Source organism: Coffea eugenioides, chromosome 8, assembly GCF_003713205.1.
Source record: "Coffea eugenioides isolate CCC68of chromosome 8, Ceug_1.0, whole genome shotgun sequence".
NCBI lineage: Eukaryota > Viridiplantae > Streptophyta > Magnoliopsida > Gentianales > Rubiaceae > Coffea > Coffea eugenioides.
The window spans coordinates 44219866-44236085 of NC_040042.1; the positions used below are offsets into that span (position 1 = coordinate 44219866).

The window sequence follows — 16220 nt, forward strand, 5'->3', positions numbered from 1 at the left end:
TTTCAGCGCACTGTCATTAATTTATAGGTTTTTTATACCGTTAATTTTGCTAATTTTGTCATTGATTGGATTTGAATAGGACAAACTTGAGAGTTTAAAGTATAAAGTGTCTAAAATGAAGAGCTTAGGGTGCAAGGAGTTTATAATTGAATTTAAAGTACTAATAAAATGATACAAATTTGGAAGTGTAAAGTAAAGTTAGTCCTAATTAAATTGTCTTGATGCAAAATGCTAATCGTTGGATGGTACGACGGCCAGAAAATATTGGACTAAAGTAATACAAAACCTCATTATAATTTTGTACCATGGGTGCAAAATCTTGAGTAGTTTTCTGATTTTTGTTTTGTCCATTCCACTAAGGAAATTTATTCTTTATAAATTAAATGGACAACTTAAATTTGGAAGATCATTAAGTGGTGTGTATCTCATAATTTAAAACCATTTCAACAACTGAGAATTACTCTTTCCGTCGGATCTCATTTTTTTTTTTGGAACATTAGAGTGGATAAATTTATTCATCGAACTCACAAAAGTTGTACTAACTCTTTTCCTCAATGTAATGTTAAAACCTAAGGGAGTAAATTGAAATTTAGTATAAAAGAATAAAATGTTAAAGATGAAACACAAGAAGGCAAAGAAGCAAAAATGAGACTCGTTCAAACTCCAAAACTTAGGGGACTCACCCTGCAATTTTCCAATAATTGTGCAAAATGTTTAGCACGGCTAAAAACCCTTCTCCGTCAGCTTTGGCATCCAACCGCAATCTGCTCTGTTTCTCGGTCACAGTCTTTTCAGTACCTCCCCTCTCTCTCTCTCTCTGACTCGACGAGGTTTGTTCTGATTTCTTGATTATCTGCTTCATTTGAGTAATTATTTAACCAAAATGCACGAGTTGCTTGAATAGAGCTTACTTCAGCTGATCCTAGGTTCGTGGTAATCAGATATATGTAGTTCTTCGTGGTTGGTTAGTTTGGTGAAGACTTAGAAGTCCACGTGTGTAGCTTTTTCTAATGGGCTAAGGGCTCAAACCTGTGCGATGAATTTTTCTATCGATACCAAGAACCTTGGTTGTTGAGGCAAATTCGGTTTATTAAATGGGAATTGTAAGAACCCTTGAATTTTGGCTCGGATGAATGATATGTTGGAGAGTTGTCGTATACAACCAATTAGGAGATAAGCTTTCAAATTACTAATTTGAGTAGTTTCTTTTTGTTCTCTACCCTGTGGTTGTGAAATTATGGTATCCTACTATGTTTAAGCCTGTAGCTGTTTTTTGTCAAAGAAAGTATTGGTTTTATGAATTAAATTCCTGTATTTGGTGCATGTTTGAAAATCTCAGTTGTTTAACCTCCATAATTGGTGTTATCTGGCACCTTAAGTCCCGCACATGTATCTGATCAACCATTTCCTGTAAACTGCTTTTGCAAGATCAAGTCGATATCTGATAGCTCAGTTTCATATAATTTGATTGTTATTTATGTGTTATAAACTATCATTCATGCTTGTTGTCTTGCTTCATCATTTGATGATACCACTACCAAACTGATATGAATTCTCACGTATCAGAATCATGGTGGTATCACCAAAGACGACATGGGGGTTGCTAACTCTCATATTTTCTGGTGCACAGAGTTCAACTATATGTGCATCAGGTTACACAAGTATCTCTGTTTTTCATGATAATAATCCTAAGTTGTTAAACCAAAGCAATATGTATGGCATTTTCCTGGTTACAACTCAACTACAGTACTCAGGCAATGACATCTACATAATTTTTTGATAAAATGCTGGGGTAATAGTGGACAACTCATTGGAGTAACATGAGAAACAACTTTGTTTGCATTGCATTTTCTGGAAGAGATCTTGGAAAACTATTGTGTCACTCTTATTGCTAGCAGAATCTATTGATGAGTTAACGAAACTGTGCCCTTGTAAATTATAATTGAGGAAGATTGTTTGAATAGATCGCTTTCTATATCGTCTGCTACTTGCTTGTTAACTAGATGTTCCTCTATCCTAGATTTAAGTTGTAACATTCCATGCGTCATTTATATTCTGTGGATGGTTATTATCCTCTTACACACCTTTATTTTGACTCCAGATTATAAATCTGGACAACATGGTGAATGCCATCAAGGGACTGATGATTTCATGGTAAATCACCTTTTTCTCCATTTGTTAAGGGAATGTTATTTTCTGTTTGTTAATTTTTTGCTTTCATTGACTAACTGTGACGCATTGCACGTCATGTTTCTGCATCTTGTTCTAGCTTTCTTTTAACCAACACCGTATCTTCTGTCCATGCAGTGACGTACCCATGGCTCAATTCATCATCAACATGAATGCAGCACTACCTCAATCACAGAAGTTTATTATACATGTTTTAGATAACACTCATCTCTTTGTACGATCTGATGTTGCTGGAATGATAAGATCAGCCATTGCAGAATTCAGGGAGCAGAATACTTATGAGAAGCCTTCTTAATGCTTTCAAGTGAAGTTTAATGATGCCTCTGCAACAGTCTTTTGGTATATCAAAGCAGGCAGTTGCTTTATTCTTGATGGGTTGAAGGAAGAAGAAAATGAGATTTCTGAGCTTCACTTGATGTTACTAGTTCTTTCGGCTGTTAGTCAACCTAATGCTAAGCATGCATGGCATACAATTTTGTTATGACTACTATATAAATTTGGTTGCAGTTGCATTCTTAGAGATTGAAAGTGAGAACTTGAAGAGCTTATCAGTTAAACTCTGGATTTTTTTTTTTTATCTTCTGTTTTTTCAGGGTTCGAGTAAATTTAGCTTTCCTTTATTAACTGTTTTTGTTGCATTGCCAATGCTACTTGTTTGTTAACTACTGGATTTACGAGACAGATTTCTTTGAAGGTGACTGATATTTTCACAGAGTGCCAGTCTTCAATCACAATCCATTTCTTTACTACATTGATCATTTTCCCACTGGGAAAGCTTGTCCAATACTCGATTAATTTTTGGCATGCAAAGACTTAATATTTCGGCATCAAAGGAATTACTAGCAGTTCATGTAAATTGTTGCTTGTTAGACAAAATGATCCAAATGAACTCACTCTATCCAAGCTGATTCTAATCCAAGAATGAAAATTATATTAATTCTGGAGTTGTAAAATGTTTAGCCTTAGACTTCACAAAAAAAAAAAAAAAAAAAAAAAGGGAGCTCTGTCAACACTAAATTTTTATGATCATTGGTAGCGTACATTGCTAAAATAATTAGTGCAGTTTTCTACTCTTCCAAGCCTCTAGATCCAAAGCTTGCACGGGCTTCCCTGGTTCGGACCGAACTTCATTACTACAGGGCAACTAGGCTAAATAAACTCGTACCAAGTAGCGCGACTTCAAGTTCGTAACTGGAAAACGCACTTTTGCCCTCGCGCGTTTCCATCAGATGTCATAAACAGCCTTTCTCTTGCCTCTTCCTCGGTCACTCTATCCAGCAACGATGGCAGTAGTCTCTCTCCATCCCGCCACTTCTTCATGTCTCCGCTCCAGCACTAGAACCCCTCAGCCTTCTCTCAGGTACCCTTTCTCTTCCACTTAGAAATTTATTTTCTATATGCTTTCTCGATACAGAATTAAGAAAAAAATGAAAAAAAAGCATCTTTTTCCCTTCATAACTCTGGAATCCTTTTCTGTGTGTTTTGCAGTTGTGCAAGCAAAGTCTATGTGGGTTTAAGGGTTCAATGCCCAAGTATGTGAAATTCATTAAGTTAATTGCTTTATCTTTTATGGGTTTTGGAGGTTTGGTGAACTTCAGCTTTATTATTATTATTATTATTATTTTTTGCAGATTCTTATGGGATTTCAAAAAACAACCTGAATGTCGAATTCTATAATAGAGTTTACCAAAGCATCGAATCCAGGTAGTCTTTGGGCTCCATTTTATGGGTTTTCAGTTTTCTTTTCTTTTCTCTTTTTTGGCTTCAAATGTTCATTGATCATATTTATGGATTAATTAGGTCTTTCAAGTTAATTGGGTAATATTAGTTGGTGAATTTTGTTCGGTGAGCTAGAATTTGTGAAAATTTTCTGGAAAATTTTTAAAGGAGTGAGTCACTTATTTGGCAGGCTAATTTGTCTACTTGATTTTGCAACCTTTTAGCTGGGTGATATTGCATTGACGTATTTATATTCTGATGATTCACTGAATTATCAGGTAAAAATACAGGAAATGCACCACCCTTGCTACCAAGTCCCCTTCTTTTGTGGGCCACGTTGAATTTTGTTGGGCTAGGAAGGGTTAAGGCGAAAGTTCAGAGTTCTTACAACTCTTTTTTTTTTTTTTGGCTATTGGGCCAATTGGTGTAATATTAAGTTTGATGAAAGAGTTTGAATGTTCATCCTGAATTCTTGTCTTACATTTGATGAAATTACAAGCATCAGGTCGGCGGAGAGATTGAGGTTGTGGCAGGGCAGCTCCCAAACTACTTCTCCCCTTGCTTCCAGCTTTTTACTCCTTGTGCAAATTTTATATTAGTAGATGCGAGATTATTGTGCCAGGCTGGTTTCCTTAGTTGCTTTTCTTGCTATGCAATGTGTATATTTTAGTGCATGCTTTTGATTTGCCTACAAGCATTTCTTTAGAAGATTTGAAAATTTCTGATGTGTCGTTCCTGGTGGCAAAGCATAAGTTTCTGGTTAATATTGGCATATATGCCTATGAAGATACAAAACTGTGTGTATAAGCACAAGAATGTTTCAATTTTATGTCACCATTGTCTGTGTACAAGGTCCACATCTGCTATACTGCATCATGCCACATAAAACATTTTTAGTAGAATGTATTGAATCTATTCATTTCTTCATTTCCAGATCATGTGACACTAAGGCAACTCGTGCACGTATTACAATGATGCCGATAGGGACACCAAGAGTGCCTTACAGAAATGTGACTGAAGGGACTTGGCAGTGGGTAGATTTGTGGAATGCTCTTGTAAGTCAATTGGCTGCTTTCTACAACTTAGATGTAACTCATGCAATTCTAGTTGTCTGGAGTTCATACATATTGGAATATACAACCAAACAATTGACCTAGATCATTTGTGTTTCAACTGTTCCTTTTTTGAGCCTAAGTTAATGGGTGGATTCTCATCCTTACAAAATTCTTGCCTAATTTTTCTGTGTGATCTTTGCTTGTTCCTTTTCTTGCATAAAAAAGTAGTTCACCAAGTTTTCTGATGCAGTATCGTGAACGTGTTATATTTATTGGGCAAAATATAGATGAAGAATTCAGCAATCAGATACTGGCAACCATGCTGTACCTTGACAGCATTGAAGACTCCAAGAAGCTGTACATGTATATCAATGGCCCTGGTGGGGATGTGAGTTGGTTATTTAAACTTCTGTACAAATTAATTTTTGGTTTTGTTTTCACATCTTCTTGCTTCTGGTGTAGCTCTCATTTTTTCTGAAATTTCCTCCTTTTGCAGCTTACTCCAAGCATGGCTATATATGACACGATGCAGAGCTTGAAAAGCCCTGTTGCCACCCACTGTGTGGGCTATGCCTATAATCTGGCTGGCTTTCTTCTTGCTGCAGGTGAAAAGGTAATGATTTCTTCTGAAAAAGTCAAATATCAGGCTTATTGCTGTCTGATATACGTCATTTTGATCAGTTAACTAAACTATCACAGATCTATTAGTAGTTATAGATCACAATTTTATCTACTTAAAAGGACTTTCAGTTGGTTTATGTTTGATAGTGTTCTGTAAGAGTGTATGTATAGGGTAGAATTATTTGCATTTTGCTTTCTTATGCTGTTGTTTCACTACAAGTGATCTCTTTTAATAACATGACCGACTTTCGGTTCTCTCTGACCATTGAGCCTTTTGACATCTTATGATCTAAAGGGCAATCGATTTGCAATGCCACTTTCAAGAATTGCATTACAATCTCCTGCTGGGGCTGCTCGGGGCCAGGTGCAATTATAGCCCTCTTTATTATTCTATGAGTTTGACTCCAATAGTTTCTTTTAAACGTAATGATGATTACCCTTTTTTGTTGGGCAGGCTGATGACATTCGTAATGAAGCAGACGAACTTATCAGAATTAGGGATTACCTCTTCAAGGAGCTGGCACAGAAAACTGGCCAACCAGTTGAAAAGGTATGGCTTGCCATATCCGCTCTCAGATTGACTGATAAAATTGTTTTTTAAAGTTTTAAAGAACGCGGAAGTGGCAAACTTCTCTGTCTCATCTTCCTTCTTGTCAATTTGAGTATTTTATTTTGTCTGGCTTATCAGCGTAATAGCTGAATGTTGTTGTGCAGATTCACAAGGATTTAAGTCGAATGAAGCGGTTCAATGCTCAAGAAGCCCTTGAATATGGTCTTATTGATCGCATAGTAAGGCCTCCACGTATTAAGGCTGATGCTCCAAAGAAGGAGTCTACAGGTCTTGGTTAGCTTATTCATTGCTTGTCACAGACAAATGAAAAGGTTGTTGACTATTTATACCAGAGAAGATATTCCTGAGTTTTGAGGTGATGAATCGAATGAATTGGCGACTGTGTAATTGATGCTTGCCTTTCGTCATCTACTGGCTTACATACTGAATTATTTTCATATTTTTCCTGAATCTCTTGAAGTTTTCTTTTGCTAGATCTCACTCTAAGCAGAAGATATCATGGAGAATATTAAATTTTCATTTTTATATAATGTAGTGGGGTTGCTGCTAGGGCATGGTGGGACAACTATAGGCTGCCATTATTCTAGCAGGGCTCTTCTCTTGCTTGAGTAGCAGATATAGCAGAATATGCTGCCATGTCTACGTGCAATAAGTATGTTGGTGTTTGTGGAGCAGACCCTGCAGTGTCTTATTTTAGAAGTGGAATCTGCTTGCAAAATCATGACCTTAAGTTTCTACCGTAGATAGGAGTTGCTTAACATCGGCCCTTCACATAGATTATGATATATTGGCTTTGCCGAATGCGGTTGACCACATGATCATGAGCATATTTAATCTGGAGATGAGCTTTTCCAGTAAATGGCAAAGCAGAGAAATATATCATCACTGGTGTTGAGGATAACCTTTGTTTCATTTAACAAATCATTATCGCCACAAAAGTTGTGGTCAACTGAATAATATGAGTGGACTTTTTCAAGTTTAAATGAGCACTTACAGAAACCATTGAGAACTTACACTGGCTTTGTTTGGATAGGAGTTTATTTGGATGATTTATTTGATATAATTACTGTAATACTTTTTGTGACGTGATGTATGTGAGATAAAAAGATGATTGGAAAGTTAAAAGGATGATTGAAATTTGTAAAGTAAATTATTTTATTTCAAAACATTTCAATCCAAACTTGCTTCAAACACGAAATAAATGACCAAATCATACTTTCTCGCAAGTACATAAGGTATGATTGATTTACTGGTAATATCTTTAGCTAGTTTTTATTTTTAGCAAAAAAAAAAAAAAAACACGCACACGCACGCATGCACGACTGCATGCACCTACACCAAGCTTTGACTGTACAAACTGTACTTGCACAATGAAGATGAAAGCCCCATAAAAAGGAGAGGCATGTAATCTTCAAACTGAGGGAAAAACAAGAAAAAAGGTATCATAAAACCCAACTATCATAGTCCACCAGAGCTTCTGAAACTTGAACAAGGGATCTCTTAAAATCTAGTGCACTTGTTTGCAGTCGAGCTTGTCTGCTAATAGCTCTTCTTTCCAGCCACTGATGACTTTGGCTATGAAAGCCTCAATTCTAGTCTCTAAAGTTTCATCATATTCTTCATCATCATTACCCCAACCAATTTCATCATTACTGTCGCTATCATCGTCATCATCATCTTCTTCTTTTTCTTCTTCATCATCATCACCATCGCTGCTGCTAGCAGAGCTGCTTTCGATATCATCACGGATCATCTCTTCACTTTGTTTTTCTTCTGCTTGGTCATAAAAGTCTCCACAAGGCAAGAATTCGGTGTAGTATTCTGCAGATGGCCTATAACTTTTGACAAGAATGGAGCTTATAATGGTATTAGACAAAATAAACACAAAAGCTCGGCTGGTGGAACGCTCAACGAGGCCGCCATATGATGACAATGAGCAACTTAGTAGCACCAGATGAGTTGCCGCCCCAACCAAGATTATGAGCAGAAAAATGAGCTCCAACCCAAATTTCATGCCCTGTAAATTGCAATATACAAAAAAAAAAAAAAAGAAAAAAGAAAAGGTGGTGCTATCTGTGTTGGGAAGACGTTGGCTCCATCTTTTTATAGTGATCTTTTGTTAGCAAAATACTGCAAGGGTTTCTTCTCAGAAAATTAACGCTGGGAGGGTGATCCAAATAAAATTGCACCATGAGAAATGAGTTAGTCCACATAAGCTGCTTAAAGCTTTTCTGCGTGTACCACGAAATTCCCTGAAATGGTAAAATATGTTATTTCTCTTCTATTGTTCTAATAAGAAATGCAATAACACAACTGATCAGTTCGGTTTTGAACTTTAAACAGGGTGAGTTGAGGTGTTGCCGTGGAAGTTTTCTCATCCGCATGTACTATAAATTAGCCATTGATAGAACTCTCGTTGGTCTCTATCTTCAAAAACTGAGTGCTGCCTTGGACAACATTAATTTGTGCAATTTTACAATATTCATGACAGAATGCTGCTTTGTAACTAATCTAAACATATTATTGTATTGCCATTGACTTGATTTTTTTTTTCTTTTTTATTCAATGGTACATTTACTGGACGCAGTTTGCGTTTGAGTATCTTCCAAGAAAGAACAAGAAACCCTCCTGTTCAAGGAAGAACCAGCGAAATAAACACATTCATCCTTCTTTCCCAGATTAAAATTGTCAACAATTCTATGCCTAATTTCCAATGAACTGAAATTTCATGTTTGGCTCCATCAACTTTCTTTTCTCTTTCCTTTTTTTTTTCTTTTTTGGGTTGGCTTCAGTCTGATCCGACATCCTTCCCATGTTAAAAGAGGTGGCGGCGGATATGCTCAAAATCTAGGGATAAGGAGAAATATTACTACATAGATAGTGTGGTCAAATCAAAATACAATTTGCGTATTCTGAAAAAAAAATTTCGGCATAATATATTGTACCTCAAAATAAATTTAACCACAGGCCAAACAAATACTCATACTAAATAAATTGTGGAAAACTGAAAACTGCGCATTTGGTAGTGAAGTTATTTATCATATTGGCTGATTTAAGGTTCGATTGCTATGGGGGCACAATGCTCTATAATTAGTTAGATTAATAAATGTTAGTTACCTTTGTCTTCTCTTCATTCTCCTTTAGGTCAGATACTTTTTTAACCCAAATACAGCGCCAGATATGGTCTGTTTCCAATTGATCAATTTCCTCAATATCAAGTTATTGGATTCTTCTTGGTCCTTTATCTTCTCTCCCTCTCTCTCTCTCTCCCCCTTTTTCCTTTTTGGTTGAGGACAAGGGCTTCAGGTTACTTTAAAAAGGCTTTCTGTGTACGTTTTCCATAGGGGAAAAAAAAAGTTTTTTATTTTTTTTTCCCCGGGAGGAGCCTCGACAGCAGGAGGACACCAAGGGAACTTTCAGGTTGACGTTGATTTATGATTCTTGGTGTGATGGAGAAAGAAAGCATAAAACTTTTGCAATAACTTTCACAGAAAAATACAAAGACCGAAAAAGTGTGAAACCAAGAAATTTATGTACCGTACCAGTACTTAATAAATCATTTTCCACATCTATGTGCAATTTCCGGCTTTACGGTAGTTAGCGTAAACAGATGAAGTTAAAAAACAAAAAAAAAAAGTGTGGATTTGACGATAATCTCCAATTCGGGCATCAGTTGTCAACATTAGTAACATTTTGCGCATTTGCTCTTACTCTTGACTTAACGTCTCTTCCTCAACACCAAAAAAGGGATTGGAACCTTCGAGGAAATTACATTACAGCTTTGAAAAGATTGATATATCGGCCAAATTCTGAAATATTTTTCTAGTACATAGAAGAGAGTAATTGAATCAAGACAGGCAGCGTGTAAAGTCATGGACCGCAAAAGGCAAGAATGTCAACAGGGACTGAAATCACAACGCATATGCTCAGATAAGAATTGAACTTCAGAAGTCAATAATTTTACATCTAAAAAACATTCTACAACAGGAAACAGGCGAAGAAGCCGGTCCGGCTTAATGCACTAAACTAGTTAAATTTACTCCAACAAACCTCACTGGAAATCAACATGCCGGTACTAGGATTACAAACAAACAACAGGAGGGGTGAGATTCATAATTCTGGACAAATACCAATGCGGTTGGTCAGTCACGAACTTCTGCGTAGACGGGGGGGCCGAAATTTTATTAACCATGCAGAGTTACGTTGATGTCAGCTGGCTTATTCCTTGAATCAGGCGGCATCGATGACCAATTTTCTCCACGGAAGGAAGAGGAAGTGCGATATGGGTCCTCGACTTCTGCACTCGAGATAGGATAAGCAACAGATGGGTTCACTGTTATGTGGTCAGCCTTTTGCTTCTTGGTCTTCGGCTCGTGTTGGTTTCCAGCCAGGAAGCTGCCTACAACGATCTGGTTCATGCCAAAAAAGTGAAATCATCAGAACCTATGGTCGGACGTCAATTTGGAAGACGATTCTAATCATTAGAAGAATCCAAAAAGCTCCTCCTTAAATGAAGCAGAAGAGGAATAGGTAAGGCAGAAACATAAAGTTAGTACCTGGACAGGACTAGCAGCAACTAGTAGACCAGCAACTCCGCCACCAACAACACGTCCGTCAGGGCTTGCTAAAGAGACGCTCATACCACCAGATCTGTTCCTTATCCCTCCAGTCTCAGATGGCATGAATGATCCAGTTAACGAGAGTATCTCAAAACGACCCTGCCAGAACAAAAATGGTTAACCATAACAAATGTGTCAACGCTAAAGCAACAAAAATTTAATCGACCAATTGGCACTCAACAAGTAACATCTGAAGCTTTTACATACGCAATCCAAACAATTCAACATGGTCATGCTGGTTCAACTGCAACTCAACAGAGCGATAGATCCTTTTCCAGAAAGAAATATAGGGTGAGAAAAAAGTCCACCCTATATTTTGCACAAAACTTGCCAGAACGTAGAATCTGACGGTATTTTTCACTCAAGTGGAATAAGAGACCAATAAGAATCTCAAGAAACATAATAATTCAGTTGTGAATTAAGGGACTGTAGTAGGATTCCCAACAATCCATCTAAAATATTATAACTCTTCCAAACATGCAAAAAAATCCATTTTCAAAGCTCTGTACACAGTTCAACTTCAGCTTCAGAGAAGCATCCATCCTGGCAAACTAGATTAGCGAAGAAGATAGCAAAGTCCGTAGTGGCCAAAAGTTCAAAGAGTATATCCCGATTACAGATACTACACATATAAGTTTAACAGTTAATCAAAGCACTAGACATAGAGAACCCAAATTCAGACAAATTTCGTAAATCGCCTTAATGACTAAAAGGAGGCGACAAAGTAGTGGTTAATATATCCACACTGTTAACCATATAAAGAAAATAATTGACAAGTCACAGCACCTCATATGTCAATGTACCACCAGAAGAATCAGGCTGACGAAGAGTGACACTTGAAATTACACCATTAGCAGACAGAATACATATGGCTCTAGGCCCCTGCTGAGAGAATGATATTACCTTCATGGTGACATCCTGGAAAACCAAACAATAATCAGTATCGTGAACTTCAACCATTAGCTTCATTTTCATGAAAATTTCAAGATGAAAATTTGAAACTACAGAGTTCTTCCTTAGAAAGCCAATTATGTCCCCTAAAATGTCCAAACCAGCACTAATTATTAAGTAGAAAACTTTTCACAGACCTCCAGTAGTTAGAAATTTTCAAACAGTAGAGACATCTATTTAAACTTGATGTTGTACTTTGACTCTTATTTTCCAGTAATAGGTTACATCTCTAGCTCAAGATATTAAAGTTTCACTCAAAAAGGAATTAAAAAAAATTTTAAGTCTCATTAAGAGCAGAAAGCAAAATTTTGCAAAAACTGACAACTAATTGATTAGTCTATCATACCTCTCCCGCATTAACAGTAATAATATGGGGTGTAAAATTAGCTCCAACCGAGCATGAAACCCATTCACCTGCAGACAACAGGAAAAAAAAGGTTCTAATTATGCGCCAAAAAATATCTTCACATTCTGCAATGAATTTTTTCAATTTGCTAAGAGCTTGAACTGAAAAACAACATTCACAAAGGGAAGCAATGCATAAAAACGTACAAAAAATTTTTTAAAAAAATGAAAGCAATGCCGTTAGTTTTCCTTCAGCTGGAACAGCAAGTTAAAACGATGATGTTAAGCAGTACGCAAAAGATGCATTCTCAAAAAGATGCTCTGTACTATATGTGTTTTGCAAAGGACCAAATATCCTCATCCAAAATCTACTGGCACAAAGCAGCTGAGATACTAACTTGGTAGATACTAGGGATAGTGCTTCAACAAACAAATAGGGCAGTGGCAATCAAAACCGCTAGAGCCAAAAAACATAAAAAGTTTAAGTTTGGCTAAGAGCGTAGCACATGGACAGCAGACTGAATGCCATAACTTCAAAAAGACCAGCTTTCTAACAGAATCAGAATAAATGCAATGTGTCATGCTGATGAACTTCCAGGCGCTTTAGCAATTTGCAAAAAGCAACAATCCATAACAAGTTAGTATGCCCTAAAATTAGTAAGCAACCACTCCTGTCATTTTATGCATTAGATCAAGAAGGTCCATAATCGAATACAGCTTTACCATTTACTGGAAAAGTATTTACCAGACAATACAAAGTACACAAGAAAACAGCTTCCACGATCACATCCCTCTTCCCCCGGAAAAGTGAGAAGCACCAAACAAACATTTAAGTCTAATTCCCTCATTCTTCCACACCAACCGAAAAAACAAACCTGACTTTCAGAAACCACGTATTAACATCAAGATCTTAGTTGGGGCATCTATTCACAGGTCCCACAACTACAACCTAACATCATCTCCTAAAACCCCTTCACAAACTATGCTCTCGTATCCAAACAAAATATACATTAATCCCACTACCAAAACCCGTTAACATGCATGCAAGATACGAGCTTTAACAAAAACTCAGCTACAGAATTAAGCCAGGAAAGGTGAACTTTAGTACTTTACCATTACCTAGGCCTTCCATCTCCACCCTAGGCTGGTGGTGCTTGCCAGATGACCCAGCTGGTCGGACTTTCCCACGTTTCTCCGACGAGAAGTCAATCACCGGAGGCGGTACCGACGACGAAATTGGCTTAGGGGAGAGTGCCATACTAGTTACTGACCCATCTGGGCCGTATTTTCGAGGCCTGCCCCTCTTCTTCTTCGCTGTGGTGGTGGCAGCCACCATTCCGGCCGGCGCCGTCGCCGGCGGCGGAGTGACACCCACTTGGGGTCCTATAGCTGGTGTTGATCCACTCACTTGAGATGGATTTTCAGTGGTCCTAGGAGCCACATGGTAGTCTGATGGAGCATCTGATCCCACCACTGTAACTCCAGTGCTACTCATTCCTTCCCTCCCTTCCATACTTAAAAAGAAACTCCCCCACACTAAAAAAAAATCGCTGTCAACTTCTTTTCAAAAACCCATCATTTCCCTGAGAACAAAACACCATAAAATTCCAAGACATAAACCCAGAAAATCAAGAGAAAATGGGCAAGAGCACAAAACCAAACCCAGAAAACGAAAATTAAAAAGGACTTGACTTTATGGTTCAAGCAGCTACAGAAATTCTTAATAAAGCTCAAAAATGTAAACCTGGATCAAACTAGAAGCAAGCTGCTCAGACTGTTCATTTTTTCAGTTCAAATTTTTTTGATGAGAAAAAGGCTGACCGGGTAAAGAATAAAAAGAAAAAAAGGCAGCGAGATTTAACGGGGAGGATGAAAAATTTTGGGAAAAATTAATTTGAATTTTCCGGGATAAAACGGAGATGTTAAGAATTGAAAGGCAGAATTTTTGGGCATGGCGAGCGATGGGAAAATGGAAAATGGGAGAGTTAAAATGCTAATTTGTGTTGCTAACTCTCCTCAGTTTTGTCCAAATTCAGATTAAAGAAAATTTAGAATAAAGAAAAAGAAAACGGAATTTAAAATTTGGTAGGTCATTAATTATTAGTAATTAGTGAAAGCAGAGAAATTATGTATTTTAGTTAAGAAAATGGTTGGAGTCCGGTAGAAAAAGAAAAATTAAAAAATAATTGTAGTTGGGAAAAGTGAAATTAGGTTGCCAAGGCATGAAGACAACCATCACTCTCTTTTTTTAAAAAAAAAGGGAAAAAAATATTTGAGAACATGCTCACTGATACATGCACATATACCACAATACATTTGTTTAGTAATATATAATAATATTTTTCTCATTTATTAAAAGGGCTGATTGAAGCATCCATCAAGTACAGACAAAGGAAGGAATAATGATGAGAAGAGGAAAGGGAAAATATGAGGAAAATGTCATCTCCCCTTTTTCCACTTCTGGTCCTTTTTTTCCTTCTCCCTTTTTCTTCTTTGCTCAAGAATTTGAGCCTTTAGACCGTTTAGTAGTACCACTACCATATTATATTGTGTAAAAAAAATGAAATAGATCTCGCCCCATTTCACTGACTCGGGCGGGAGTTTTTACTGCTTCATTTGTCTTGCCCCACTTTCCTTTGCTCTTTTTCATTCTCCACAAGCTCTAACGGGCATCCCAGAAATAATAATAAAAATAATAATGTGTGTGTTTTCGCTTTTCATTGCAGGCACATAGTTGGTCAGCAAAATCCCCAAAAGAAAATGTAGACAAATTGGTCACCAATAAATCGCAGTAATAATTATGGTTCTCTGTTTTCTTTCTTGTGTTGAAAATTGTAGTCAAATTGCAGTCACCATTGAGTTTTACTCGTGTCTCCTCTTCTTTGGCTGGAGAAAACATCAAAGGTAGATGGATGGTTTACATTATACTACATAAGACCAAGCAAGCAAAGATGGGTTCTGAGAAAAGATAACCGTAGGCAAAAACAAAATGAACAAGAAATGATGATGTGTAATTTTGTCCAAGAAAAAAAAAATTAGAGGACAAAATAGCAGAATGCCCAACAATTGAGTGCAAAATTAACGAAATTTAGAGATGTATAATGCTCCTCCTGTACAGGCTAGCGTCAGTAACTTGAATGAAGTGCTTTTTATCCGTTTGGTAGCTGAAGGATCTAGCAAAAAAGAGAGGAGAAGTAAAAAAAAAATCTTGCATTTTGTACCATTTACTGCTACTTTGCTTTGGAGGATTACTATTTCAGTTATTATTAGAACTCTAAAGTGAGGCTCAAGACAGATTTCTTACCCTGCACCCCATTGGTATCTAATCTAACAATACAAGGCACCCTTTGGGTTCCTATCCAAGAAAAAAAAAAGAGTACAAGGCATCATTTTTCACTCAGAGGAAAAAGCAAATAAACAGTAAAGTACCACTCGAATAATAACCGTGTTTTTAGCACCTAAATAAAAAAAAAGTCCACTATAGATCCTCCTCAAGAAAATAACTGTTTTTTTTTTTCTTTTTTCTAGGTGCCTCACGGGCCATTCTATAGTATGTACTTCTGTTTAGGACCCTTTTGCGTTTTTTTCACTTTAGTCACACTTGTTTGTTAAGACTAATGATGTTTTCCTGACACATATTAATCGAATAAAAATTAAAAAGCATTTTTAAGTATGCACAAAATAATGAAACATTTTATATTGAAGGCAGACCTACTTTTGAGAATAAGTTTGAAAATATAAAGCAAGCCTACACTACTACATATATATGTTATCCGAACTTATTAAATATTCGAGGGTCTTGATATGTGCTGTTTACATTATTGATACAGTCAATTAAAGATAGCTTAGAACCTATTTTATTATGTCTTCTAATCATGTCGTGTTGAAAATCAATACTTGCGTTGTTAAGCAGTAACATATTATTACCAGTGTGTTATTAACGTTGTGTCAAAATTAGTCATTCCTATTTTTTTTTTTTAAAAAAAAAAAGTTTTCAGAATTCTTTAATTCAAGAAAAAAAAAACAAATGGGCAAATGTTAATCGCACTCTATTTTTATATATATATATATATAATGGCACTCTCACCATCATTTTTATCATATGGTGTTCATTTATTAGACTCTACAATTTTTTTTTTTTTTAAAAAA

At 36.6% G+C, this 16220-nt stretch overlaps 4 protein-coding genes across 6 annotated transcripts; 2 read left to right on the forward strand and 2 right to left on the reverse strand.

Annotated features, from left to right (window-relative positions):
- The first annotated feature begins 744 nt into the window (after positions 1 to 744).
- On the forward strand, positions 745 to 2852 carry LOC113780941 (general transcription and DNA repair factor IIH subunit TFB5). The gene is made up of 3 exons (XM_027326729.1): positions 745 to 830; positions 2102 to 2154; positions 2308 to 2852. The coding sequence occupies exons 2-3, from the start codon at positions 2120 to 2122 to the stop codon at positions 2483 to 2485; spliced, it is 213 nt and encodes a 70-aa protein (XP_027182530.1). The 5' UTR covers positions 745 to 830; positions 2102 to 2119; the 3' UTR covers positions 2486 to 2852.
- A 582-nt stretch (positions 2853 to 3434) lies between these two features.
- LOC113779620 (ATP-dependent Clp protease proteolytic subunit-related protein 2, chloroplastic) lies at positions 3435 to 6767 on the forward strand. Its single transcript, XM_027325270.1, has 9 exons — positions 3435 to 3550; positions 3679 to 3722; positions 3822 to 3894; positions 4844 to 4964; positions 5215 to 5352; positions 5461 to 5577; positions 5881 to 5949; positions 6040 to 6135; positions 6300 to 6767. Exons 1-9 carry the CDS (start codon positions 3474 to 3476, stop codon positions 6432 to 6434), a joined length of 870 nt encoding a protein of 289 aa, XP_027181071.1. The 5' UTR covers positions 3435 to 3473; the 3' UTR covers positions 6435 to 6767.
- Positions 6768 to 7661: 894 nt separating this feature from the next.
- LOC113780862 (pheromone-processing carboxypeptidase KEX1-like) lies at positions 7662 to 8170 on the reverse strand. The gene has a single exon (XM_027326645.1). It carries the CDS (start codon positions 8168 to 8170, stop codon positions 7664 to 7666), a length of 507 nt encoding a protein of 168 aa, XP_027182446.1. The 3' UTR covers positions 7662 to 7663.
- A 1892-nt stretch (positions 8171 to 10062) lies between these two features.
- Positions 10063 to 14279, reverse strand: LOC113779110 (AT-hook motif nuclear-localized protein 1). Of its 3 annotated transcripts, XM_027324559.1 has the most exons (6): positions 13816 to 14279; positions 13185 to 13654; positions 12073 to 12140; positions 11562 to 11693; positions 10713 to 10874; positions 10063 to 10565 (listed from the first exon to the last, which is right to left on the reverse strand). In XM_027324559.1, exons 2-6 carry the CDS (start codon positions 13582 to 13584, stop codon positions 10341 to 10343), a joined length of 987 nt encoding a protein of 328 aa, XP_027180360.1. In that variant the 5' UTR covers positions 13585 to 13654; positions 13816 to 14279; the 3' UTR covers positions 10063 to 10340. The 3 variants fall into 3 exon arrangements, with proteins under 3 accessions (XP_027180360.1, XP_027180361.1, XP_027180359.1); XM_027324560.1 differs by having other exon boundaries at positions 13191 to 14279; XM_027324558.1 differs by having other exon boundaries at positions 13185 to 14279.
- Positions 14280 to 16220: the final 1941 nt, after the last annotated feature.

Excerpts from the sequence above, each read along its gene's own strand:
- LOC113779620 (XM_027325270.1), top strand. The coding sequence starts at position 3,474 with ATGGCAGTAGTCTCTCTCCATCCCGCCACTTCTTCATGTCTCCGCTCC. Across the intron at positions 3,895-4,843 it reads TACCAAAGCATCGAATCCAG|ATCATGTGACACTAAGGCAA; the intron begins GTAGTCTTTGGG and ends CTTCATTTCCAG. Across the intron at positions 5,353-5,460 it reads TCAATGGCCCTGGTGGGGAT|CTTACTCCAAGCATGGCTAT; the intron begins GTGAGTTGGTTA and ends CTCCTTTTGCAG.
- LOC113779110 (XM_027324559.1), bottom strand. The coding sequence starts at position 13,584 with ATGGAAGGGAGGGAAGGAATGAGTAGCACTGGAGTTACAGTGGTGGGA. Across the intron at positions 12,141-13,184 it reads GATGGAAGGCCTAGGTAATG|GTGAATGGGTTTCATGCTCG; the intron begins GTAAAGTACTAA and ends TGTTGTCTGCAG. Across the intron at positions 11,694-12,072 it reads TTACTGTTAATGCGGGAGAG|GATGTCACCATGAAGGTAAT; the intron begins GTATGATAGACT and ends TTGGTTTTCCAG.
- LOC113780941 (XM_027326729.1), top strand. The coding sequence starts at position 2,120 with ATGGTGAATGCCATCAAGGGACTGATGATTTCATG. Across the intron at positions 2,155-2,307 it reads AAGGGACTGATGATTTCATG|TGACGTACCCATGGCTCAAT; the intron begins GTAAATCACCTT and ends CTGTCCATGCAG.
- LOC113780862 (XM_027326645.1), bottom strand. The coding sequence starts at position 8,170 with ATGAAATTTGGGTTGGAGCTCATTTTTCTGCTCATAATCTTGGTTGGG.